Consider the following 27,891-nt stretch of genomic DNA (forward strand, 5'->3'; position numbering starts at 1 on the left):
AGGCTTGACAACCATATGTCAGGAGTGCTCTGATGGTGTTTCCTGCTTGGCAGGGGGTTGGACTCGATTGCCCTTGTGGTCTCTTCCAACTCTATGATTCTATGATTCTATCTATTAACTGCTGCAAGAACAACCATTGCCAGGACATGGAAATCATTAAAATAATTAACTATGGACCAATGGTATAATGCAATTTGGCGAACAGCATTATTGGAAAAACCAACACAACATTTAAAAGTAGTAGAAGCTTGACAGTTTTTATGCAGTTTGGTGTTACTTTATTGATTACACAAATAATGAGGCATATGGTAGAACAATAAAGTTTACACCCAGCCTGGTGAGCATGTACATATTTTATTTTCCTTCCCCACTTCCTATGGATTCCTATAAATTCTAATTGTTATTGATGCAAAATATATTTTACTTACGGTCACCAATCTAAGCAATACACATACCCATACATCATATCTGTAACAATTAGAATAGTTTTGGTAAATACATTTCAACACAACTTCGTTAATATATTCAGAAACTTTTATATGAGTATTTATTGCTGTTTTATCTTTATGTAATAGTTGCATTGTCATATGCTCTAATATAAACAAAGATATATCTCAAAGCAACTATGTTAAGCAGTTAAAAAATGAAAATGAATAAAAACTATGTTACGAAGAGAAGGCGGCAGGGGCAGGGAAGATGCATATTTTCTCTGGATCAAAGTCACATCATCACCTAAAATAATATTCTTACTAAAAGGCGGCAGCAGCAGTAAGAAGACAACCAATAATTTTGAAAGTTCCATTGATACAATGTGTGGGAGTTTATCATCCATACTTTATAAGTGGCAAATGTCCCAGCTCCTCAAAACACACAGACAAATGATTTTACTTTTAGGTAAGAAACAGCTATTTTTTTAAGCAAGTAAGAACTCATCCACACCTCTGCTTGCCCCAGTATTTCTCCCCCAGAAAACCTGTTGTTTACCACAGAATTGGATTGAACATCAATTTAGTTTTCTCCAGATTGATGTTTGCTTCATTTCAGAATTAGAAAGCAGATTTCCCAGAGCAAAGCAGCGGGACAAAGGCAAAACTGCTCCGACTCTTGCCTAGAACACAAGGGACAAGTGAAAAACCACTCGAGCCCATGTTTTCTAGGCATGGGACAATCAGAAGTGTAGGTGAGCCCTAACAGTTCAAGCTCAGCAGCAGATTCATGGCTCAGGAGTCACAATTCAGAAGTTCAGGAGGAGGGCAAGAACTGGATGGAAGAGCCAAAGATGTCCCAACAGGTTTCCTGTCCCTCCTGCCAAGATTTCAATATCAAAATTGAAAGTGCATGGTTTGTTGGGGCACTTGGATCTGCTCCTATCTATGAAGGCAGAGTCTGACCCTAGGCAGCAACCACTGCACTCTCCTGTTTGGGCTCATATTGAGTCACTTCTGTCTCCTGTCCAACCTCCTATCTCGGCTGATCAAAGCTCTCCCCAGCCTCCATTGAAGCACTCTACTCTGCAGGAAGATTGGTGAAGGGAGAGCCACCATCCATGCTCCCCCTTCTAAAATGGCTGAAGTTAATTTGGAAAGTGGGAATCCCCCTGCTCCTACCCAGGTCTGTCCATGTACCCCTCTGTGAATTTTTTTTTTCTCCTCCCTGTGTCAGAGTTACCAACCCAAGCCTAATCCCAACAGTGCTGCAAGGCTCGTGATGGCAAACAAGTTCATTGATAAACAAAACACATTCTCCTACCCCCCCCCAAAAAAAATTGCCTTGGCACCTGGACTCCTTTGATTGACTTCAAAAGATAGAGCAGAGCACAGGTGTCCAGGCACTTATTGGTCTCACAATTCCACACATGGCTTAGCCATACAGGTGTGGTAACAAATAAGGGGGGCAGACATTAATCTGAACAAAAGCAGAGTCGGAGGATGGAACCTGGGTCCTTTTACATGTAAAGCATGTGCTTTGCCACTGAGCAATGTGGTCACCCCAAATGCAAAGTGGGAATACTAGTGGTTGGCCTCAGGTAGGATGCTTGCATCTCCAGGGAACCTGCCCAACGGTCTGAAACTGTGGAAAGCCCCTACCAGTCATTGTAGACCATGATGAAAAAGATAGACCAATGGTGAAGCACACATTGGGTGATATCCAACTAACACATCCTATCATTGCCAGGATTTTCACTTGCACAACAGAACTTTCCCACCTCTCCTTCCCCTGCACCAGAGGATTCAGGGAACCCCAGTCCAGATCTAGTTGTGGGGGAGTTGGGGAAAGTTCTATTGTGCGACTCTAAATCCTTGCCCTGGTGGGACATGTTAGTTGGATACCACCCAACATGTCTGAGCTTCAGACACAAACTCATTATGTAGTCATGACCAAGTGACTATCCTGACCTCTAATGGAGGAAGGGAAGAAGTTGCCTTATACTGAATCAAGTTGCCTTATACTTGATTCAGTATAAGGCAACTTCTTCCCTTCCTCCATTAGAGGTCAGGATAGTGACTTGGTCATGACTACATAATGAGTTTGTGTCTCAGACATGTTGGGTGGTATCCAACTAACATGTCCCACCAGGGCAAGGATTTAGAGTCGCACAATAGAACTTTCCCCAACTCCCCCACAACTAGATCTGGACCGGGGTTCCCTGAATCCTCTGGTGCAGGGGAAGGAGAGGTGGGAAAGTTCTGTTGTGCAAGTGAAAATCCTGGCAATGATAGGATGTGTTAGTTGGATATCACCCAATGTGTGCTTCACCCCACTATGTATAATGCAAGAAAACATTGGGGCAGACTTCACAGCTCTCCACATGAAGCACTCACTGAAGTGGGATTGTAGTGGGCAGAACAGCATCACACAACACCACACCCACCACCCACACTACTGTTAATAAGGGAGAAGCTTTTGGCAGCCACCACACACAGTTTGTGCATGGGGTGAGGATTGAACCTTTCTGTATCCTGCTTCCAAGCTGAACTTGTGAACAAGTTCATCACACTGAGGATCCTGTGAAGGATCGGCCTCTTAAAATGTCAAAGCAAATCAGAATGTTTCAGATTCACTCACATATATTATCGGTGGAAATATTTGCTGACAAGGTGCTCTTTTTGGTCTTATCTGGCTGGAGCAGAAGGCCATGCCAGTTGCAAAGGAAGATGTCGCCAAGTGAAAACACACTTGCTAATGAGATAAAAAAGGAAGAGAGACTGGCTTGCCGAATCTTCAGATATCCGAATTCTGGCAATCAACCACACAACTTGCAGTATTTCAGTCTCCAAATTTAAAGCTGTTGGACTCCAGAGTTTAATTTTCGAGTGAAATGCTCCCGGCTGTTCTGATCTGGCCGCAGCAGAATAATATAACACTTGGGGAAGAAGATGCAGCCTAGTAACCCAGCACTGGAGGCCAAAATAGAGAAGATCTCCACAGCCACCATATATTTCCCTTTGGTGCTCAGGTAGCTTGGGATGAAGGATGCCCAGACGCTGCAGAAAACCAGCATACTGAAGGTGATGAACTTGGCTTCATTGAAGCTGTCAGGCAGCTTCCTGGCCAGGAAGGCAACCGTGAAGCTCACCAAAGCCAAGAGACCCATGTAAGCTAGGATGCAGTAGAAGGCAGTGACGGAGCCCTCGTTGCACTCAAGGATAATGTACCCAGGCTCCGAGCGGGTATCAAAATCTGGGAATGGGGGAGAGGTTCCCAGCCAGACCACGCAGATCCCAGCCTGGATGAGAGAACAGAACAGCACAAAGCCATGGGCAGCTCTGGGTCTCAGCCATTTCCGCATTCTGTTCCCTGGCTTTGTGGCATTGAAGGCCAGAACCACAGTGATGGTTTTGGCCAAGACCGTAGCAAGAGAGACTGAGAAAATGAGGCCAAAGGCTGTCTGCCGGAGAAGGCAAGTCTCCATCCTTGGCCGGCCAATGAAGAGCAAGGAGCAGAGGAAGCAGAGCATTAGAGAGGAGAGGAGGATGTAGCTGAGATCTCGGTTGTTGGCTTTGACTATGGGAGAGTCTCGGTGTTTAATAAAGGTTCTGAGCAAAAATATAGCCAAGAGGGAGAAAGAAAGAGCAGAGGAAGCTAAAGCAATCCCCAGGGGCTCGTCATAGGACAGGAAACTTAGGTTTTTGGGAACACACTTGTTTCTGGCTTCATTTGGATAGTAGTCCTCTTTGCATGTCTCGCAGCGGTCCATATCTGGAAAACACAAATTGGATCTCACTATTGACCACATAAACCCATGCATCCATCTTATTGATCAGATGAGTTGTGCTATAGCCAGGTCACCCCAGAAGCCCAGTGCTGCTAAATAGCATGTGTAACTTTAGATTAATAAAAATATAAAGCTCAACTGACCCCTAGACCCTACCCCCTCTGTTCAAAGCTGCTTTAGCTAATTAAGCAGCTCGTCTACATTTATTCAACCAAATACACATTCAGTTTACACCCCCTTAAAAGACAAAAGATACTGCTCATTCTTAAAACACTGGAATCTGATTTGGCTGAAATAAAGAAATGGGTTAGTGACTTACTAGACTCCAGCCCATCAGTGCTGTGCACAGGTGGTTTATGCTGGGAACTATTTTCTCCTGAGTTTGATCCAAGATTAAAAATGTGAATTTCAAAAGAAAAAGCAGAACACACAGAGAACACAAACATAAACGCTATATGTTTGTATGCCTTGGCCACATTCTTACCAATTTGGTTGGAGATCTGGCCAGGTAGGCACCGGACACATTTGAAGCAGCAGCTGGGCCTTCCCTTTTCAGCCACTTTTCTAAATCCAGGGAGGCAGCTCTCACTGCAGATGGAGCGCGGATGCTAAAGAAGTGCAGGAGGAAATGTGTTTTTTAAAGTGGCTGTTTTGCAAATGATGGCATTCAATCACATATTGACAGATTCAGGTTGTGCCCTTATTGTTCATTTGGCACACTTGCACAACAAACCCACCTTCCCAACGGATTGGGCACTGCCCCATAAACCACCCACCATACCTCACTTGGGTGGAGCACCCAAAGCAGAGTCTTTCCTGAGTCTCACCTGCCCTAATCGTTCCTTCCAGACAAGCTTAGCATCGTCAAAGAAGAAGTCTTGGCCATGGTCCTTCACGCTTCCAACTTTCACACTAACCAGGGAGCTGTTAGGGAGCACGCTCCAATTTAAAATATCATAAGTAGCTGTGGAGTCTCCATTCTCATCAAAATAAACCTCCTCTCCAGCACTGTTATTGAATCGGACCTTCTTCAGAAATGTGTGGAGCTGAGGGCAGAGATTGCAAGGGAGGGAGAAATCTCTCTTCACTAACGTAAGATTTAATAATTATGACTGCCAACTGATAGAAGAACTTACTTGAATAAGCTAACTGTCCCACATTTAGCTAGTTGATTCATCACATTTAAATTACCATAAATATTGTAAGATGTGACTTCGGTGATTATTTCAGTGTTTCCGTGTTAGTGGTTTGAAAGCCAGAGGGGGCATCTCCCCCTGCTGTGCTTCAAACTGCACTTGCGGAACAATGCTCTGCTTTCCTCTACAGGGATACATATTATCCAGGATATATTTAAAACTATTCAAATCTATGGGTGGGACAGGGCCCACTGACAGTGTGACAGGAAAGGAGATTGCAGCCAATAGCCCTGAGGAATCAGGTGGTTTGGAGCGCCAGTGAAGTCCCTCTTGGTCTCATTTAAAGACGTTTCCTCAGAGTGGCTACCCTGTTTCAGCCACTTGTCTTCTCTCTTCTCCCTCTTACTTACCTGCTTTGGAATTTGAACTACATCAAATGCCTCTGGCCTAGGGATCCTTGTCTGTATACTCCATAACCTGAAACCACAGGCCTGTGTGGACCACCCTGTTTGCCTCTGATACCACTGGGCCCTGACAAATCATGTGGGGACACCATACACAATGATGAGGCTATCAAACCATCTCTGGCATTGTTGAAAACTCTCCTCTTCCTCAGATACATTATTTGTGTCATAATACCTGCCATGGGGGTAGTAGGCCTTTTCTCCTCCTCCTCCCTCCTCCTCCAGTATGATGATATCTCATTTCCATCAGTGCATGGGCTACTGCATAGACCGCATTGTAAATGCTATAGCTCTGCCACACGGTGTTCATTTCAAAATCTGAAACAGGGAGGCTGTCCAGTCGTTCCCTTTCAGTGCATTTTCTTTTCCCATACCTTGGGACTGAGTAGGGAGGAGGCATCACACAGTCAAAGGCAAAACCCCAGAAATGCTTCATGAAAATATCATTTGGATATTTTTTAGGGTTCACAGACCAAAGGAAGTCTCGAAATCGTGGGATTTCCGCCTTATGAACTGCAAAGGACAAGGCGCTCTGGAATGGGTCTGAGTCTGGTTTGTCTGGCCGGGGACCTACAGTAAAATCCCACTGGGCTGTGATGATCCAGATCTTGCCTCTCGTTCGGAGATTTCGACTGAGAACTTGTAAATGAAAGAAGTGACTGGTGCTGCCGTATAATAAAGTCACATTGGCCGAGGACTTCGTGAGGGCATCTGCCATCTTATGAATGGTTCTCATAGCCAGGTTCTTCATGCTGTACATCTTTAAGATGAATTCAGTGCAAACTCCATTTTTCTGCATTTCACCTTCCATGGCCTGGAGGAACTTCTCACCATTATCGTCACCTGTAAAAACTACTCCAATCCACGTCCAGCGGAAGTAAAGGATCAGCTTGATGATCCCAGTGAACTGAGCCAGGTCACTGGGGACTGACCGATACAGAAAAGGAAACTGGACCTTATCACTCAGGATGGGATCAGACGAGCCATAACAGATCTAAGGAGAAAAGGGCTGTTATTTCTTGTTGGTTTATATTGTGTGGTTTTTTTGAAAGAATAGAACCTTCAACCATTTTGTGTGCCACAAACTGGTTGGACACAAATGATTGGTGAGAGAAACCAACTGGGGTCCCCCAAGGGATGAAGGCTGGGGATTGGTGGTAGATGGCAATGAGTGGTCAGAGGTAGAAGAGGGAGATGACTGGGAAGAGGAGGTGCCAAAAGCAGAAGAGGTAACAGGGCTTAGTGAGCAGGGGGAATCTGTGGCAGAGAGACATCTAGAATCAGGGGCAGAAACTGAAGCAGGAGAAGAGAGAGGCCAAGAGGCAGAGATAAGTCCGGCTGGTGAAGGGGCTTGGGTGTCTCCCTCTCCTGCTGTGATGAGCTCCTCTCTCCACTCATTTCTCAGAACCAGGAGAGGCATTAGGAGGACAGATGAGAAGTTAGTTTCATGTAGATGCAGCCTCAGATTGCTTTGTGAAAACCCTGGAGAAGAGAGGACTTAGGCAGCTTTGGGGAGGTGGGGACCTTCAGTCTCAGCAACTGCTTCATGGGGAGCAAGATCTGCAGGTGTTGAGTTGATGTGACACTCCTGCGCAGATCCTCTTTTGCTAATCAAGACTTAACTCCAACTTTCTTGGTGTGATTTACAGTTGACTGTCTCCTGTCATTGTGTTTAGTTTTAGGGTTGTACAATGGTGGCTTTATAGCCTAGGAACTTGGCAAGTAACATGAAATACAAATGCACTTAGGAATGTGCTCTCCTCCTCTTCCTTCCAATTGATTTAAAGGTTGAAAGTGTGAGGTAAATGAGCCTCTTATAACAAACTTGTTTAACTCTAACGTGTGAAGGGGTTAAGACCATAGAGTAAACTGTCCTGTGAAGGTTACCAAATTCTTTGTTATCTTACTTCTACTGTAAGCTACAGGGAACCAGGCAGAGGGCCTTCTCAGTAGTGGCGCCCGCCCTGTGGAACGCCCTCCCATCAGATGTCAAAGTGATAAATAACCACCTGACATTCAGAAGACATCTTAAGGCAGCCCTGTTCAGGGAAGTTTTTAATGTGTGATATTTTACTGTATTTTTGGTTTCTATGGAAGCTGCCCAGAGCGGCTGGGGAAACCCAGCCAGATGGGCGGGGTACAAATAAATTATTATTATTATTATTATTATTATTATTATTATTATTATTATTATTATTATTACTGTGTGAACCCTACCAGTAATGAGGTCTAATCTAATCACTCCACCACTCCTCCGAGTACTGGGCCAGTTTAAAGTTCAAAATGTTCAAGGGCTGTTTGGTGGAGGCAGGCAGGAAAAAAATAAAATAAAGATATCCACTTGGTGACTGTGCTGAAGTTAATAAGAAGGAGAGGTTGATTTGCCTCCCTTCCATCTCACTGTGCAAGCTACAACCTGTGACATCAGTTTAATGTAGCCTGCCCTGGGATTGCCTATTGAAGGAGAGTAGGCTGCAAATAGTTTAAGTAAGTAGATAAATATTTCTTGAAAATGCAAGTTTTTACATGCATATGATTGAAGAACACATAATTTACATTATGTCTTTTGGTCACACATGTCCTGTTTGCTTGCTCCAGTATTTTGAAGTCAGAGAAGGTGTCAGTTACAGCAGTAGAGCACAGGGCCAAACTCACCTGGGGTATCTTGGAGCTCTGCAACATGTTGCTCATCTCAGTGGTCGACTCGGATGTCAGAGCCCCAATGACGGCTGCCAGCTTGCTCTGCCCATGGCAATGATAGTTGGGGACGGTTTTATCCTTTGGACCTTTGCTGACCAGGCTGTCATAAGATGGCCTTCCGTAGGAGTAATAAAGATCATATGCGCTGGGAGGCAGGGGGAGCACGGAAGGAGTCCAGTTCCTCTCAGATAAAATGCTAATGGTGGCCTCATTGTTTTTTCTCATGTTGTGACCATCCTCATAGAGCTGGAATCCCAAGGAGACATTGGGAAAGAGATGAGAGTCCTTGTTGAGCTCTTCCACTGCAAACACAAAGGCCAGGACGTGCTGGTAGTTCTTCCTGAGTTCGCTGCAGTGGGACAGTGAACCTCGGTAACTCTATTGTGAACTGCCCTGGAAATGCGCTAGACAGACAGACAGTACTCAGAAGGGCATGGGGATGATTTTGCTACCCATTGGAGATAATGGAAACTGTAGGTTTGTCCAACGTTAGCATTCTAGATATTGAACTACTCCCCCCCCCAACTTGTTGAGCCTTTTTTGGGAACGTCTCCTCTCCCCACCAAGAAAAAAAAAGTATTGGGCCTCTTGGGTGCTTTATAATGGATTTTAAAAAATTTTAAAATACCGCCCCTCGCCATACATCCTGGACATTTTGCCGATTCAAAAAAATCTACCTGGACGCCATTTTGAGGACCAATTCCTGAACGTTTCCAGGAAAATCTGGATGTATGGCAGCCCTAACTAATCCTACCATCCCTGGTAACTCCACACGCCAGCTTAGTCTGATGGTAGCTGGGAGCCCAACAATATGTTGGGTATCCACATTCTAGCCCCTGAAGGAAAATAAGCAGCAGCACAGGTGTTGTGAAGGTACCACACTCTGATTGTGTTGTTGCATGCCACCTCAATCCCCACCCGCAAGATTCCAGGGGTTGTAGGAGCACTTACCAGGGTCTCTGTTCCCTGTGGTGTCTTTATGAAATGGGCCAGTGATGGCCCATCAAGGAAACCATCAGAGGGCAAGACTGCCAGGCAAGGGGGAGCGGGGTGTCATCTTTGCTGGGTGTTAGTGGGCACAGGCAAAGGGCGGCTTTAGGGTTTCAACACTGAATGATTAGGCTGGAGGGAGGCCTTTGGAGACGGTTAGCAGTGAGAAGGAGAAGAAGGAGCAGAGCTCCATGTGAGCTGGGAATGACAGGCTGAAACTAAGAGACACCAGGGATGGCTTTTTGCTATTCTTTGCATCCAGTGCTGTCCTGAAGGCAGAATGAGACCCTCTCCAATCCCTCCCTTTTGGTGCAGGTTGTATAAATGCATAAATATGCATTAAAATATGCACAAATAAATAGGCATAAATCAAACCATTTGTCCCCTGCTAACGGCCCATCCATCCAGCTCTGCCAAGCTGGCTTGGTTCCATATAACTAAATCTAGGAGGGTTCTGAATTTGGCAAAGTTTCATTAAAACTTGATTAATTTTTAACTTTTACTAAATCACGTAATTATGGGGAGTCTGCACACACACACCCAATTCGTAAAAGTATGTATGCAAAGATGTATGGAAGGAAGGAAGGAAGGAAGGAAGGAAGGAAGGAAGGAAGGAAGGAAGGAAATATTGCAACCATTCCTTTGTTAGCCAAATTGCTGGTTAATAGCACAGGCTGGCAGGCAGATGTTTTGTGAATGGGAACTAATGGTATGGGGATGGTCTTTTGATAGCTGGGGATCTCTTTGCCGTTTTCAAATGAAATGCTGACCAGTACTTGAAGGAGGGCAACACCCCTCTAGGTAAGGGAAGAGGGCAGGGACAAGCAGGTGTACATGGGGGTGTGAGAGAAACAGCAGCAGACTATTTCTGCTTTTGAAACAGGGAGAGAGAGGGAATATACAAAGTGGGCCAACTACACAAGACACCAATTAGTGTTTTAAGAAGTAAATTGTAAAAAGGAAATAATCTGGAAGGAAGTATTCTAAGTTCTGTTTACGCAACATCAATCCTGGTAATGACAGACCATCGCCAGTCTTTACAGAGCATTTATTCCAATTTGTATGTGAGGAGTTTATACAACAATAAGAAGGAAAGCTGGACCATAAAGAAGGCTGATCGCCGAAGAATTGATGCATTTGAATTATGGTGCTGGAGGAGACTCTTGAGAGTCCCATGGACTCCAAGAAGATCAAACCTATCCATTCTTAAGGAAATCAGCCCTGAGCGCTCACTGGAAGGACAGATCGTGAAGCTGAGGCTCCAATACTTTGGCCACCTCATGAGAAGAGAAGACTCCCTGGAAAAGACCCTGATGATGGGAAAGATTGAGGGCAAAGGAGAAGGGGACGACAGAGGAGGAGATGGTTGGACAGTGTTCTCGAAGCTACAAACATGAGTTTGACCAAACTGCGGGAGGCAGTGGAAGACAGGAATGCCTGGCGTGCTCTGGTTCGTGGGGTCACGAAGAGTCGGACACGACTAAACGACTAAACAACAACAAGAAGGAAAGAGGAGCCTGCAAGCTGGACAAGAGCACAACAGCACACTGTTGCACACCTGCATTCCCAAGCAACTTTTTTTCAGAGACACAGTGCCTCTCACAGGGGAGGTGGAACATAGCCAGGAATGAGCATTCATGTTCTGAACTGATCATGGTTTGCTCACTTTTATATCTTTCTGCTAATCATTCATTCATCCCACAGCTATCAGGGCGTACCCCCATAACTTTCCTAATCACAAAAAATCCATTAAAAAGTGGATTTGTTGCTCTTTGGCAACAGCGTGCTTTATTCCAACTGCCCAAACCTAAATTTCCCTCCTGCAAACTACTGGCAGAGTGGAGGCAACCCAGCTCTTTGCATTTTGGCTCTGGTGCATTGCTTTGTTAGAATTTTGGTTGATTATTGCTATTATTGTTGTTGTTGTTGTTATTACTTATTAAATTTCTATACCACCCTTCATCCGAGAATCACACAGCAGTTTACAATATAAAAGCAAAACATAAAAATAAAAAATTACATACATACCATAGTAACACAGACACAAAAATACCTCCACACCCACAAATTAAAATGCTATAGATTGTTTCATTAGCCAGAGGTCTAGGAGAAGAGAAATGCTTTTGCCTGGCACCTAAAGATCTGTAACAGAGGGGCCAGGTGAGCCTATGAATGCAAAGTAATGATATTCTTACAAAAGCTACTTGCTCCTGAATATATGCTGTCACTCAAGAAATCAAATGCTTGATTCCACGCCAGTTCTGATCTGATCTGAAATAACTTCATAGACCTGAGTCTGGCTACACAGAGACTGATAAAACTCAGATGATACATTCTGGTTTCCTGAAACAGTGTTAAATACTTACTGAACGACCGTTGCAAATGAAAAAGGCTGTGGAACACTTTGGAATTTTACTTTTCCATTGTCTAAAATATTCTGGGATAATATACCCCCAATGATATGGTCCCCGTCTTTAGAGTAGCCTTCAGTATAGCTTTTCTTAGGAGTACACAGGGTTTCCCCATCCGTAGCCACAGCAGTGGGGAAAAGCAGCGTGATAAGGATCAGAGACAACATAAGGGCACAGTCAGAAGAGCTGAGAGAGCAAGTTCATTTCAATGTGGTCCAGCACTGCAGCCTCTCTATTCTGAGCCCAAGAGTGGATCTACAGCGAGAAGGGTGGAAGATCTTGGCTTTGTTCTATAGACAGGAGCCTCGTCTGGCATAATAAGGGCATGTTTACACCCAGATTCCTGACACTTTCAACAACTCTTATCTTTGTTATTGCTTACCAGAGTCCCCTCTGGGTGGACCTCCTGGCTGTGATCATAGTCATTGCAGTGATTCCACCTCCCTGCCCAACGCAGATGCTCCCTGCTGCTCCCTGTGGCCTAGCTCCTTTCACAAATATGTTTATGCTGATGTGCCCCTGTACTGTGGGGACAAGGAATGAAGCAACAGCATGGAGCACCTGTGCCCACAAAAAGTTCCCTTCCTTGCTTTGACCCTGCTCCGTGTTCCTCCTCTCCTGGTGACTAAGTTAGCCTTCACTAGGAGGTGGCCTAGAATTCAGGGGTTAGCAAACTATGGCCCGGGGACCGAAATCCGGCTCATCAGACTCGAAACTGGCCCAGGGACCCTGCCGCCCACTTGGTCAGGCCCCTCGCTGAGCTAAACCAGTGCGGCGTTTCCTTGAAAAGAAGCCACAGACGCCTCGTCGCAAGGGGACTGACTTCCATGACACTGGCATGGCTTCGAATTGGCTGCAGGAACGTCCTGCAGCCAATCCGAAGCCTTGCTGCCCACGTGCTGAGGTAAACCTGGCACGGCCATTGGTCATAGAGGCTGGCAGGCAGGCGGTGGATCTGGGCTGCGCCATGGGCATTGTGACGGGCACATCATGGGGCTTCAGCTGGAGGGTGAGCTGTGCACTGCCTGCCCAGCAATGTTAGAATTCCTGCTCCATGATTGCAGTCATGGGATTTTTGTCTATCACATGACGGTGTATGTTTTGACTCCACAGAGTGGGAAGTGACAGAGATAGGATGTTTGTGTTACTGTGTTCCTTGAAGTGAGACTATTGTCCTTTGTTCTTTTTTCCTTTGCTGTCTGATGCTAGAGAGAGAGTGAGCCATGTTGCAGTGCTCCATGTGTGTTTATATGTAAATTAAGTAGATTAGCCAAAATGCTGAATTGCTGAGGTCTGTTATGCAAACTGTGAACACTCTGCAGATCCCTAAGTGTGCCAGTGTGTGTTGGCATCAGTCGCTGTGAAGTTCAGGCTGAAGAAAGCTTTTGAAGCTCCCGAACAAATGACCAGGAGGGAGAGAACATGGCAGTCGGGCATGTGTCTCTACAAGTGTAGGACGAGCTCCTGACATGCTCCACGTGCGCGGTCTGCCTGCTGACCTGGCCTCGTATGACGGGTCGCAGTGCATGCTGCACGCCGCCTGGGAGCTCTGCAGGGATGAGCCGATGGAGCGGCTGCTGCTCGTCAACAACGCCGGTGAGTGGGCAGCCCTGAGCTGTGCTCCTGAGCACGGGCAGAGTGCGTTCCTCCTCCAGGTCTGGAGGCAGCTGCAGGACCGGTTTGCAGGGTATTTATATTTTTCAAAATATAGTCTAGCCCCCAACAAGGTCTGAGGGACAGTGGACCGGCTCCCTGATGAAAAGGTTTGCTGACCCCTGGTCTAGATGCATCATAGGAACACAGGAAGCTGTGACCATTAGTCCACCTTGCTTGGTATTGTCTACACCAGTGTTTCCCAAACTTGAGTCTCCAGCTTTTTTTGGACTTTAACTCCCATGAGCCCCAGCAAGCCTTGCCCATGACAATGTCTGGAGTGCCACATGTTCTCCATGCCTGGTCTTCACCTTGGGCCTTCAACTAGGGGCTTGAGAGACTCACTGCTGAGCCATGGCCTGTACCAATGTGGATCAGAACACCTATTAAGTGCTGCAAGAGCTGTTATGATATGGCTGCAATGCAGCTGCAAACTGCTAGCTTGAAAACATCACATGATGGGAATGTTGGGACTGTCTGTGGGAAACAGTGGGACAGTCAGTTCACAGGGCAATGCACCAGAAATTGCTCAGAGTGTAATTTGAGACCTTCCTCTTGCGTATGCACAGGAAGTATTTGTCACTTGATTGCTGGAGTTTGAAGAGTACAGACACGTTTTCTGTAATGCTGCAAAGACAGAAATAAAAGCATGTAAATACGTTTCTGTCTATCTCCTTTTCCCTGCCGGGGGAGCAGGAGGCAGTGGGTGTGCTCTTCCCACGCTGGGAAGAATCGCCTATCAAGACCTAGCCTATGTTTGCTGGGGAATGCAGCCAGGGAGGTCACCGGAGATCAAGCCAGGTGCCTGGGAGAGTTGCCAGCTTCTCCTGATTGAGGCTTGATTCCCAACAAGAACAACTATTGCCAGGACATGGAAATCATTACAATTATTAACTATGAACCAATGGTATAATGCAATCTGCCAAACAGCATTATTGGAAAAATTGACTCAAAATTTAAGAAGCAACACGATTTTTATGCAGTCTGGTTTGACTTAATTCATTACACAAAGAAAGAGGCGTATGGTAGAAGAGTACCCATAGTTTACAGCATAGTCTGGCGTCCATGAAGTGCATATTTTAATTTCCACCCACCTCCCCAGGTCCTATAAATTCCTATAAATTCTAATTGTTTTTGATACAAAATAACTTTTACTTATCACCACCAATTTAAGCAATATATGTTACTACACGTCATTTCATATCTGTAATAATTGGAATAATTTGGTATATACACTTCAACACAACTTTGTTAATCTATTTAGAAACATTAATCTAAGTGTTTATTGTTTGCTTTTATTTTTATGTAATTGCTGCATTGTAATATGTAGTAATGTAAACAAAGATATATCTCAATGCAACCATGTTAAGCAGTTTAGAAATGAAAATGAATGAGGACTATGTTACAAAAAGAAGAAGACACATTGATATAATATCACTGTCAGAGTTGCTCCCCGATCCTAGCTCACAGAGGATCACACTAGCCAGCGATCATTTAGTAAAAGTCTTTATTGAGTTACAGTTCCCATTCTCAAGCTGCTGCGTGCAACTCTACGTCTTATGGTCAGATCGGCGAAGCTCTGTCTGGGTCCCCGCCTCCTGTACACCAACTTAATATCCTAGCCTTACTCCACCTTTTCCGCCTGACTGTTCTTCTCTGGGTCCCTCTGCCCCCCGGGGTCTCTTCCTTCCGGGACTCTTCTGACGCTGACCCCCCGGACCCTTCTGTCTCCTTGCGCCGGGCTTTAGGACCTGGCTCCCTTTCCGGGCTGCTTACTGCGCTACCTTCCTGTGTATTTGAACTTGGCGCGCGCGCCCAACCTTCCACTTTCCGTCTGACCGTTTATTCGCTCCCTGATGGAGGTGTGGCCACTCCTGACTCGTGCCCTCCCTCCTGTTGTGAGCTGCCAGCGCTTGATGCCTGACTCCCTTCCTCTCCCCTGCTCTCTGTTGGTGACGCTGGTCCCGATTTCCAACTGCTCCCCTCTGAGCTCCCTCTGGCCCTATCCTCCTGGGGTGTCCCCCTAGGCTCCCCCCTTGCCCTGGCCACTGGTGCTCCTTTCTGTGAATCTTCCGATTCACTGGAAAGACTCGGAGATCTCGGGTCGTCGTCATCACTCATCCTTTCTTCTGCCTCCTCCCCCTCGCTCTCTGTTTCCTCCCTTGCCCTTGCCTCTGCTCCTGAACCCCTGACATCCATCCCCCCCTCGAAGCCCCCTCTTCCCCCCTCCCCTCCTTCCGGTGCGGGAGCTGGGTGCTGCCGTGTCATGGGGACGAATGTCGGATACAGTTCGCTTCCCGTGGCGGGCCTGCATCTGAAGTCTTCCGGTTCTTCCTCCCTGCTCTCGTCGACGACGGTCACTTCCGCTTCCATCTCTGTGCCGCCGTGCTCGAAACCCGGGTCGTCCCCGAATACGTCCATGTCCGTCTCTCCCTCGCTTCCTCCTGGGGGCGTTGCTCGGCCTGGACCCTCCAGCCACTTCCTGCGCCACTGCTCCTCTGGTCTATCGTCCCACCAATACGAAGGTTCTGAGGCAGATCCCGAGGGTGACCCCTCCGGGGAACGTGCGTCGCGTGTCGGTTCCTCGTCCGAGTCGAACCCCCGGAACGTGCTGGCTGAAAGCGTGGGCGTGAAAAGCCAGTCGTCGAAAAAGTCTGCTGGCATGGGCCTGTGTGGGAAGAGGGCATGAAACTCTTCTTTGAGCAGAGGTTCGTCTAGAGCGTAGCCTGGCACCCAGCTGTTGGCACTGGCCGGGGTGCCCTCCTTGGCGAGAAAGTATTCTACCCCCTCTTCCCCCCATCTAGAGTCCAAAATCTCTGTGACTTCGTTGATGCGCTCCTCCTGTGCCACTCCCCCTTGCTCGGTTCTCTCTCGGAGTGGACTTGGTGCCGTGCCTGGTTCCTGAAATCTGTGAGGTGCCTTGTAGGGAGTGAGCACCGATCTGTGGAACACCGGATGCATCCTGGAACCCTCCGGAAGCGCCAGCCTGAAAGCCACCGGGTTGACCTGCTCTTCGACTTTGTAGGGCCCCAGTTGCTTATGCCCTAGTTTCCTCTTCGCCAACGACCTGGCCGGCACTGCGTGGGCTGCTAACCAGACCCAGTCTCCCACATGGATCTCTTCGCCAACCCTTCTGTGTTTGTCCGCTTGTACCTTGTATGCGTGTTTGGCCAGCTCCAGGTGCCGCCGCAGCTGATCGTGGACCTCCTGCAACTCTGACGCGAACGCATCTGCTGTCTGCGGCTCCCCTTCCCCTATTCTTTCCAGTCCCGGGAAGGTTCTGGGGTGCCTCCCGTTGTTGGCGAAGAACGGCGTGACCCCCGTGGACACGTGCTTCGTGTTGTTGTAGGCGAACTCGGCGAGAGGCAGGTAATCCACCCACGCCGCAGGCTGTTGATTCGCATAACATCTCAGGTACTGCTGCATGATGGCATTGACCCGCTCCGCTTGCCCGTTGGTCTGCGGGTGTCTAGCTGACGCCAGGTTGATCTTGACGTTCAGGAAGCCCATCAGCTTCTGCCAGAAATTCGAGATGAACTGTCGCCCTCGGTCGGACAGAATAGACCGCGGCAGACCGTGAACCTTGAACACGTGGTCTATGAACAGTTTGGCGGTTTGTTCCGCCGTGGCCACCTTAGCACACGGAATGAAATGTGCCATCTTGGAGAACAAGTCCACCACCACCAGCACGGCCGTCTTGCCCCTCGAGCTGGGCAGATCCGTGACGAAGTCCAGGGCCACTCTCTCCCATGGTTCGAACGGAGTTTGCAGCGGTTCCAACAGTCCGGCCGGCGGTCTGTGCACTGGTTTGGCCCTCTGGCAGGTGTCACACCTCGCCACATAGTCCACGACTTCCCCTCTCATTCCGGGCCACCAGAAGTCTCTGGCGACTAATTCCATCGTCTTCTCCTTGCCAAAGTGCCCGGCAGTGGGCGCGTCATGCAGCTGCTGCAGTACCTTGGCGCGAAGTTCGTCTCCCGGCACGTAGATGGCCCCTTTACGGATGAGCAATCCATCTCGCAGCTGGAACTCGTCGGTCGCTGCCGTGCCCCTGTGCACCTCTGCCATCTTTGCTTGCGCGAAGGAGTCATCCTGCAACGCTCGTCGCACCGCCTCCAGGTCAACTGTTGCCGCAGCGCACGCCCACACTGTTGGTGCGAAGATGTGCATGGCGGCCGCTGGCATTGCCTCCTCCAGATACTGCGGCTTACGGGAGAGAGCATCCGCCATGATGTTGGTGTCCCCTGGGACATACTCTATTCGGAAGTCGAAGTTCGCAAAGAACTCAGCCCAACGTATCTGCCTCTGGTTCAGGAACTGTGCCGTGCGCCAGTGCTCCAGATTCTTGTGGTCCGTGCAGACCTGCACCGTGTGCTTGGCGCCGATCAGGAAGTGCCTCCACGCTTTGAACGCTGCATGAATGGCCAGCAACTCCCTGTCCCAGATGGTGTAGTTCTGTTTGGACTTGCTGAGCTTCCTGGAGTAAAACGCTCCCGGCCTCCAAGCCCCCTGCGGGTCTTTCTGCAGCAGGACTGCTCCCACGGCTCTGTCCGAGGCGTCTGTCTCCACCCTCATCGGCCTGCTGGGGTTGACATGAAGCAGCTGCTCTTCCGACGCGAAGAGCCGCTTGAGTGCCTGAAAGGACTGCTCCGCCTGCTCTGTCCAGATGAACTTCTTTTTCTTGGAGCTGAGCGTGTCCGTGATGGCCGCCGTCTGCATAGCAAAGCCTTTGATAAACTTGCGATAGAAGTTCGCGAAGCCGACAAACCGTTGGACCTCCTTCCGGTTGCGTGGGCTTTTCCAATCCAACACTGCTCGAACCTTGGCGCTGTCCATGGCGAGCCCCTTGTCAGACAACTTGTAGCCCAGGAAATCCACCTCCGTCACGTCGAACTGGCACTTCTCCAGCTTGGCGTAAAGCCTATGCTGCTGTAGCCTGCTCAGCACTTCCTTGACGTGTCTGTCATGCTCCTGCTGCGATTCCGAAAAGATCAGGATGTCATCCAAGAAACAGACGCACGTCTTGTAGAGGAGCCCCGCCAACACGTGATGCATGAACGCTTGAAACACGTGGGAGCCATTTTGCAATCCAAAAGGCATAACTCTATATTCGTAGGTACCCAGGGGCGTGAACATGGCTGTCTTCCACTCGTCTCCTTCCCGCATGCGAATGAGGTTGTACGCCCCTCGCAGGTCCAACTTGGTGAACACGCTGCCCTTCCGTACCTTTGCGAGGAGGTCGTCGATTCGGGGCATGGGGAAGTCCGATGGCTTGGTCACACTGTTTAAGATGCGATAGTCCACGACCAGCCTTTTCTGGGGCGTGTCCCACTTCTTAACAAAGAATACAGGACTGCCCCCCGCTGCCTTGGACTCTCGGATGAAACCGCGCTCCAAATTATGATCTATGAACTCTTTGAGTTCCTGCAGTTCGTCCTCAGACATGGAATACAGCTTCCCTTTGGGCAGCGCCGCCCCCGGCAGCAGGTCAATTGTGCAGTCATATGGTCTGTGGGGGGTAGCCTGTCTGCCTCCTTCTCGCAGAAAACCTCCAAAAATTCTGCGTACTTGTGGGGAACCGCTTGCAGCGTGCCTAGCTGCAGCTGTGACTCCTCTTCCTCTCCTTCCTGTCGGGGCACGATGCAGTGTTCAGCACAAAAGGAAGAGCCGAAGGTCAGCTGCCTCTGGTACCAAGCCAGCGTCGGGCTGTGCTTGTCCAGCCAACTCATGCCCAATACAATGGGCGTGTCCGATAGTTGAGTGACGTTGAAGCTGATGATTTCCCTGTGATTCCCAAGTCGCATCACCATTGGTGGCGTCTGCTTCACCACTTGCCCCCCTAGCAGCTCCCTGCCATCCACCGTGACAACCTGCAGGGGCAGCGTGGCAGGGAGCAACTGTATGGCGTGCTGGTCGACAAAGTCCTGCCCTATAAAGTCTGCATTGCTGCCTGAGTCGATGGTAATTGGCACGTCCATGGTGATTCCATTGGGCAGCTGGAGCGATGCGGTGAGCCTCACTACTGGCTTGGGCGGGAGGGGGTCCATGGGCTGTAAAATCTCTGGGGACTGCTTCACTGACACGTCTGGCTGGGCCCCAGTGCCTCTTCCTCCAGCCAGACTGCGTCGTTTCCCTGCTGTGGTTCTCCTTGGTGCGTTGCTGCAGTTACCATTGCTGAGGCTGCAGTGTGCTTGTGGAGCCTCTGGGGACACTCTTTCGCCATATGCTTTGGATCATCGCAGATGTAACACTTCCTGGTCCCTCTAGGAGGCTTCGCTTTCACTGCTCCCGGTGCTAGGGCTCTGGCTGCTGACTGAGCCCTTGCACCTCCAACCTCCATAGGTTCCGCTCCTCCTCCTGGCGGAGGCGTGGATTGCGCACGCGCTGCTTCTCTGGGAAGGAAGGAGGAGCCCCTGGCTGGTTTGCGCCCTCCACGCCCTTCGTCCCTGCTCCACGGACGTTCTTCCAGCCGCACCCCCACCGCCAGCGCCCTCTGAACGATCTCCTGCGTGGTCCGGGGTCTCTCCCCCCTCGCAATCTCATCTTTAACCGAGCCGTGCAATCCCTCCCAAAACAGGTCTCTTACAGGAGCCAAATCCCTGTCCCATTCCAGGGCACTGACCAAAGCGAAAAAGCGGGCATGGTACTGCCTTACGCTGGCCCTCCCTTGCTTCAGTCCATGTATCTGCTGCCGAGCAAGATCCACGTCAATGCTTGATAAAAAACACCCATCCATCGCTTTAATAAAGGCATCCGCATTTTGGAGCGCCGGATCCTTATCCCTCCACAAATTGCGCAGCCATGCTTTAGCATCTCCATGCAAATGGGACATGATGAACCCCACTTTCTCTTGCTCATCTCAAAAGTCTTTGTTCAGCAGTTGCAGTGCACACATTACATCTGCTCTAAAGTTGGGGTACTGTTGCAGATTCCCATCGAAGTGAGAGACCAGACCGCCTGTTCTTCTTCCCAATCCAATCCCCTCCCGTCTGGGTGTCAGTTCCCCTTGCTTCGTAAGCACTTCCAACCTGACCTGGAGATCCCTGTAGGCGGCAGCTGCGTCCTCCTCTCTCTTCCTGGATGCAAGTGCCTCGGCATTCAGTCGTGTCACTGCTTCTCTGAGTTCCGCTATCTGCTGTTCAGCCGTCATGTTGTCTGCCGTTCGTGAGCTCGCTAGTAGGCACCCGCTTTCTCTCCTCTCCGTGAGGCCGTAGATGCCCACAATTTAAGAGACAGAGCTTACTGTCAGAGTTGCTCCCCGATCCTAGCTCACAGAGGATCACGCTAGCCAGCGATCATTTAGTAAAAGTCTTTATTGAGTTACAGTTCCCATTCTCAAGCTGCTGCGTGCAACTCTACGTCTTATGGTCAGATCGGCGAAGCTCTGTCTGGGTCCCCGCCTCCTGTACACCAACTTAATATCCTAGCCTTACTCCACCTTTTCCGCCTGACTGTTCTTCTCTGGGTCCCTCTGCCCCCCGGGGTCTCTTCCTTCCGGGACTCTTCTGACGCTGACCCCCCGGACCCTTCTGTCTCCTTTCCGGGCTGCTTACTGCGCTACCTTCCTGTGTATTTGAACTTGGCGCGCGCGCCCAACCTTCCACTTTCCGTCTGACCGTTTCTTCGCTCCCTGATGGAGGTGTGGCCACTCCTGACTCGTGCCCTCCCTCCTGTTGTGAGCTGCCAGCGCTTGATGCCTGACTCCCTTCCTCTCCCCTGCTCTCTGTTGGTGACGCTGGTCCCGATTTCCAACTGCTCCCCTCTGAGCTCCCTCTGGCCCTATCCTCCTGGGGTGTCCCCCTAGGCTCCCCCCTTGCCCTGGCCACTGGTGCTCCTTTCTGTGAATCTTCCGATTCACTGGAAAGACTCGGAGATCTCGGGTCGTCGTCATCACTCATCCTTTCTTCTGCCTCCTCCCCCTCGCTCTCTGTTTCCTCCCTTGCCCTTGCCTCTGCTCCTGAACCCCTGACAATCACTATATCAATTTATATAAAAATGTATGGGAGTATATCACATTGCATTTTTGTATATTGTTCCCCTCTTTTTTATACATATCTTTGTCCCCCCTCATTTCCCCCCTTTGTATCACTTTATTTCTTTATAATTTAAATTCTTTCAATAAAAATATTAATATAAAAAGGAGTTAGATGGACCAATGTTTTAATTCAGTATAGGGCAGCTTCCTCCATTAGAGGTCAGAATAGTGACTCGATTGTGACTACAGAGTGAGTTTGTGTCTGAAGCTCAGACATGTTGGGTGGTATCCAACTAACATGTCCCACCAGGAAAAGGATTTATACTGACTGGCATACCACATTCAATCATACAAAAATGCTACAAACAAACGAACTACAGTTAATAGGGGAGTAGGGGAGGCAGGCCTGCTGCTTTTGGCAGGTACCACACATAGTTTGTACCTGGGGCGAGGGTTGAACCTTTCTCTATCCTGCTTCCAAGCTGAACTTGTGAGCAAGTTCATCACACTGAGGATCCTGTGAAGGATAGGCCTCTTGAAAGTTCAAAGCAAATCAGAATGTTTCAGATTCACTCACATATATTATCAGTGGAAATATTTGCTGACAAGGTGCTCTTTTTGGTCTTATCTGGCTGGAGCAGAAGGCTATGCCAGTTGCCAAGGAAGATGTCGCCAAGTGAAAACACACTTGCTAATGAGATAAAAAAGGAAGAGAGACTGGCTTCCCGAATCTTCAGATATCCGAATTCTGGCAATCAATCACACAACTTGCAGTATTTCAGTCTCCAAATTTAAAGCTGTTGGACTCCAGAGTTTAATTTTCGAGTGAAATGCTCCCGGCTGTTCTGATCTGGCCGCAGCAGAATAATATAACACTTGGGGAAGAAGATGCAGCCTAGTAACCCAGCGCTGGAGGCCAAAATAGAGAAGATCTCCACAGCCACCATATATTTCCCTTTGGTGCTCAGGTAGCTTGGGATGAAGGACGCCCAGACGCTGCAGAAAACCAGCATACTGAAGGTGATGAACTTGGCTTCATTGAAGCTGTCAGGCAGCTTCCTGGCCAGGAAGGCAACCGTGAAGCTCACCAAAGCCAAGAGACCCATGTAAGCTAGGATGCAGTAGAAGGCAGTGACGGAGCCCTCGTTGCACTCAAGGATAATGTACCCAGGCTCCGAGCGGGTATCAAAATCTGGGAATGGGGGAGAGGTTCCCAGCCAGACCACGCAGATCCCAGCCTGGATGAGAGAACAGAACAGCACAAAGCCATGGGCAGCTCTGGGTCTCAGCCATTTCCGCATTCTGTTCCCCGGCTTTGTGGCACTGAAGGCCAGAACCACAGTGATGGTTTTGGCCAAGACCGTAGCAAGAGAGACTGAGAAAATGAGGCCAAAGGCTGTCTGCCGGAGAAGGCAAGTCTCCATCCTTGGCCGGCCAATGAAGAGCAAGGAGCAGAGGAAGCAGAGCATTAGAGAGGAGAGGAGGATGTAGCTGAGATCTCGGTTGTTGGCTTTGACTATGGGAGAGTCTCGGTGTTTAATAAAGGTTCCGAGCAAAAATATAGCCAAGAGGGAGAAAGAAAGAGCAGAGAAAGCTAAAGCATTCCCCAGGGGCTCATCATAGGACAGGAAACTTAGGTTTTTGGGAACACACTTGTTTCTGGCCTCATTTGGATAGTAGTCCTCTTTGCATGTCTCGCAGCGGTCCATATCTGGAAAACACAAATTGGATCTCACTATTGACCACATAGACCCATGCATCCATCTTATTGATCAGATGAGTTGTGCTATAGCCAGGTCACCCCAGAAGCCCAGTGCTGGTAATAGCATTTGTAACTTTAGAGGAATACAAATATAAAACTCAACTGACCTATCTACCTTACCTTTCCTAAGCTAGGTGAAACAGAAAAGACTTGATCTGAGTTTTGGCTGGTTTCCAAGGGAAAAATACTATGCACTCTGTGGTCACCACAGGACATTTGGTGAACTGTGAGGACGGCCTGATCTAGCACAACTCTTCTTATGTTCTCATGATCTTTGCCCATGCAATTACAAATCCACATATCCTCATGCCTCATCCTATCTCTGGCCAACAACGTAGAGCTGGATAGGAAAATTCAAACAAAGTGAATCAGATTGCTCAAAAGAAAAAACCAAAAGTATGCAGAGCTTTGGGAAGGCAAAATACCCTTTGACAAAACTGTAAAAGCTGACCATATTTCTATAAATATACTGTTTTTAACTCCTGAATTTCTTGCTCCTAAATAATGTTAATTTAGGTATAAGTAACATTTTTCCAGAGCTTGTTAAGCTAATATTTAAGACATAGTCATATTAAAACTCTCCACTTTGGGACAACCAAACTTTTTGCTGCTGCAATCATACAGGTAAAAATATTTGTAAGTTATGTTTTATTGACAGTGCAGTACAGTGGTACCTCAGGTTACAGATGTTTCAGGTTACAGACTCCGCTAACCCAGAAATAGTACCTTGAGTTAAGAACTTTGCTTCAGGATGAGAACAGAAATCGTGCTGCGGTGGCGGGGTGGCAGCGGGAGGCCCTATTATGGTAGCTAAAGTGGTACCTCAGGTTAAGAACAGTTTCAGGTTAAGAACGGACCTCCAGAATGAATTAGGTTCTTAACCCGAGGTACCACTGTATAGTTAAAGACCATGACAACAACAATACATATTGAAATGTTATTGATAATAATTTAACAACCATTTCCCATTTGGCCGGCGAATGGAATGCCATTTCCATAGTCTTCCTTGACGCTACCTCTTTGTTCAAAGCTGCCTTAACAAATTAAGCAGCTCGTCTACATCTAGTCAATCACAGGCACATTAATTCTATACCCACTAAAAAGAAAAAAAGATACTGTGCATTCTTAAAACGCTGGAATCTGATTTGGCTGAAATAAAGAAATGGGTTAGTGACTTACCAGATTCCAGCCCATCAGCGCTATGCAAAGGTGGTTTATGCTGGGAACATGCTTAAATTATTTTACCCTGAGTTGCATCCAAGATGAAAAATGTAAATATCAAAAGAAAAAGCAGAACACACAGAGAACACAAACATAAACTATGTATGCTTGTATTTATTTATTTATATTTATTTATTAGTCAAGCAATGCCTTGGCCACATTCTTACCAATTTGGTTGGAGATCTGGCCAGGTAGGCACCGGACACATTTGAAGCAGCAGCTGGGCTTTCCTCTTTCAGCTACTTTTCTAAATCCAGGGAGGCAGCTCTCACTGCAGATGGAGCGCGGATGCTAAAGAAGCGCAGGAAGAAATGCAGTTTTAAAAATGGCTATTTTGCAAACTATGGCATTCAACCACGTATTGGCAGATTCATACTTGATTTGGCACACTTGCACAACGAGTCCACTGCCCCAAAAGATTGGGCACTGCGTTAAGGAAAATGACAGGGCAATGCACAACCTCAATTTGCGCTATTTAATTGTGGAGGACTCCCTGGTCCTGAATGGGGTAACTGTGCCCCTGAAGGACCAGGTGCACAGCCTGGGAGTCATTTTGGACTCACAGCTGCCCATAGAGGCGGAGGTCAATTCTGTGTCCAGAGCACCTGTCTACCAGCTCCATCTGGCCCGCAGATTGTCTTGCCAGAGTGGTGCATGCTCTAGTTATCTCCCGCTTGGACTACTGCAATGCGCTCTATGTGGGGCTACCTTTGAAGGAAACTACAACTAATCAAGAATGCAGCAGCTAAACTGGTGACTGGGGGCGGCCACAGAGACCACATAACACCGGTCTTGAAAGACCTGCATTGGCTCCCAGTACGTTTCCGAGCACAATTGAAAGTGTTGGTGCTGAACTTTAAAGCCCTAAATGGCCTCGGCCCAGTATACCTGAAGGAGCGTCTCCACCCCCATCGTTCTGCCCAGATGCTGAGGTCCAGCGCTGAGGGCCTTCTGGCGGTTCCCTCACTGCGAGAAGCAAAGCTACAGGGAACCAGGCAGAGGGCCTTCCCTCCCATTAGATGTCAAAGAGATAAACAACTACCTAACATTTAGAAGACATCTGAAGGCGGCCCTGTTCAGGGAAATTTTTAATGGGTGACATTTTAATGTATTTTTAATCTTTGTTGGAAGCCGCCCAGAGTGGCTGGGGGAACCCAGCCAGATGGGTGGGGTACAAATAAGAAATTATTATTATTATTATTATTATTATTATTATTATTATTATTATATGTGTTCCCCATCATTTTAGTGTGAATTTTGATTAATATATACATCTTTATATGCAATTTCCCCTAAAAATGTGTTGTTGTATGTTATTTTCACTAATATTTGATTTTTTTAAAGAACAACTTAATGTATGCATTTCTATAGACATTACTTGGCTGGAGAATTTTGGAGGATGGCTGTGTTTCTGTTAATGCATTATTTTGGAAATTAGGCAGATTTGCCTTTAAATGCAAACTGAATCCAATTTCTCCCCAATTTCTAGGAGGGACAGAGCTGTGTTTGCCACGTGGCGTGCCTTGAGCCTCCTTGACTAACCGGCTGGCTGCCATCAGGTGTTGCACAAGTTGCAGGAGCTGTTACCCTGAACAACTAAAAGAGGCTCCTGGGAGGCTGGAGGAACATCACTGGAACAATTCTCGGGTTGGGGCAACTGACTAAAATGTTTTAAAAGGTTTTAAATGGTTCTAATTTTGGTTCCTCTGCTTCGTTTTTGTTGGCTTGGTGTTGGTTAAATGTTTAGCTGTGTTTGGCAGTTATTTTAATGTGGGTATAACTGTAAACTGTTGATTATTGTTATTATTATTATCAGTATTGTTGTTATTGGTTTCTATTGGTTTGTTGGTTTCTTTATTGCTTGTACCTGGATATTTTGTTTTTAAAAGGTTTGTTGTGTTTTTATATATGTTGTAAGCTGCCAAGAATTGCTGGGGAAACACAGCCAGATGGGCAGGATATAAATTATATAATTATTATTAACCACTCTGAGTTGTGTGAAGGTAATAGAGATCTCCGAAGAACTCACAGGACCCTTAGCAAACTACAGTTCTCATGATTATTTGAGGGAAACCATAACTGTCTGAAGTAGAATGTACTGCTTTAAATCTATAACACACATGGGGCCTTGATCCAGCCCCATAAACCACCCACCACACCTCATTTGGGTGGAGCACCCAGAGCAGAGTCTTTTTTGAGTCTCACCTGCCCTAATCGTTCCTTCCAGACAAGCTTAGCATCGTCAAAGAAGAAGTCTTGGCCATGGTGCTTCACTCCTCCAACTTTCACACTAACCAAGGAGCTGTTAGGGAGCACGCTCCAATTTAAAATATCATAAGTAGCTGTGGAGTCTCCATTCTCATCAAAATAAACCTCCTCTCCAGCACTGTTATTGAATTGGATCTTTTTCAGAAACGTGTGGAGCTGAGGGCAGAGATTGCAAGGGAGGAAGAAATCTCTCTTCATTAAAGTATGATTTAATAATTATGACTGCTAACTGATAGAAGAGCTTACTTAAATAAACTGACTGTTCCACATTTAGATAGTGAATGAATGAATTTATTAATTTTGGTCACAGACCAGTTCCAGCTCACAAACAATTTCAGGGGAGTAATAAAGCCCAATAAGGGTACATTCATTTAGCAACTTGATTCATCACATTTAAATTAATATGAATATTGTAAAATGTGACTCTGGTGCATGTTTGTGTTCGTGGCTTGAAAGCCAGAAAGGGCATCTCCCGCTGCTGTGTTTCAAACTGCACTTGCGGGACAATGCTCTGATCTCCTCTATACATATTATCCAGGATATATTTAAAACCGTATGGTGCCTTTGCTAATGCAATGAATGAATATTATAATCTATTCAAATCTATGGGTGGGACAGGGCCCACTGACAGTGTCAGGAAGGGAGATTGCAGCTAATAGCCCTGAGGAATCAGGTGATCTGGAGAGCCAATTTCACCTTCCAAGACCTGGAGGAACTTCTCACTATTATCGTCACCTGTAAAAACTACTCCAATCCACGTCCAGTGAAAGTAAAGGATCAGCTTGATGATCCCGGTGAACTGAGTCATGTCACTGGGGACTGTCCGATATAGAAAAGGGAATTGGACCTTATCACTCAGGATGGGATCAGATGAGCCGTAACTGATCTATGGAAAAAGGGCGTATTTCTTGCAGGTTTATATTGTTTTTGAGTAGGAATAGAACTTTCCAACCATTTTGTGTTCAATTTTTGTTTTTAAAATTGTGGCTTTTAAGTGTAGGAATCTTGCAATTCACTAGAAATATAAACTTAACTAGGACTGCCCTCTCCTCCTCCTTCTTATTGACTAAAAGGTTGACAGTGTGGGATAAATCA

The 27,891-nt window shown here is 47.4% G+C and overlaps 2 protein-coding genes across 4 annotated transcripts in view; one reads left to right on the forward strand and one right to left on the reverse strand.

Annotated features, from left to right (window-relative positions):
* LOC309535954 (gilatoxin-like) overlaps nucleotides 1-27,891 on the forward strand; it is a 41,494-nt gene that overhangs the window by 1,791 nt on the left and 11,812 nt on the right. The window contains exon 2 of one of the 3 annotated variants that reach the window (XM_082229466.1): nucleotides 26,018-26,196. The exons of 1 other annotated variant lie outside the window; for it this stretch is intronic. The gene's annotated coding sequence lies outside the window, so the exon portion shown is untranslated. Of the gene's footprint in view, nucleotides 1-25,945; nucleotides 26,197-27,891 lie in introns of those variants that run through there. One more of the 3 variants, XM_082229465.1, reaches the window with a different exon arrangement.
* LOC309537584 (vomeronasal type-2 receptor 26-like) lies at nucleotides 2,627-27,604 on the reverse strand (the record flags this gene model as incomplete). Its single annotated transcript, XM_082232480.1, has 7 exons — nucleotides 2,627-2,656; nucleotides 3,578-4,200; nucleotides 4,701-4,824; nucleotides 8,472-8,762; nucleotides 13,387-13,584; nucleotides 22,634-22,737; nucleotides 27,493-27,604. The coding sequence occupies 7 exons, from the start codon at nucleotides 27,602-27,604 to the stop codon at nucleotides 2,627-2,629; spliced, it is 1,482 nt and encodes a 493-aa protein (XP_082088606.1).

The sequence above is a fragment of the Podarcis vaucheri genome, assembly GCF_965113315.1.
Source record: "Podarcis vaucheri genome assembly, chromosome: 7".
In the NCBI taxonomy this organism is placed as follows: domain Eukaryota; kingdom Metazoa; phylum Chordata; class Lepidosauria; order Squamata; family Lacertidae; genus Podarcis; species Podarcis vaucheri.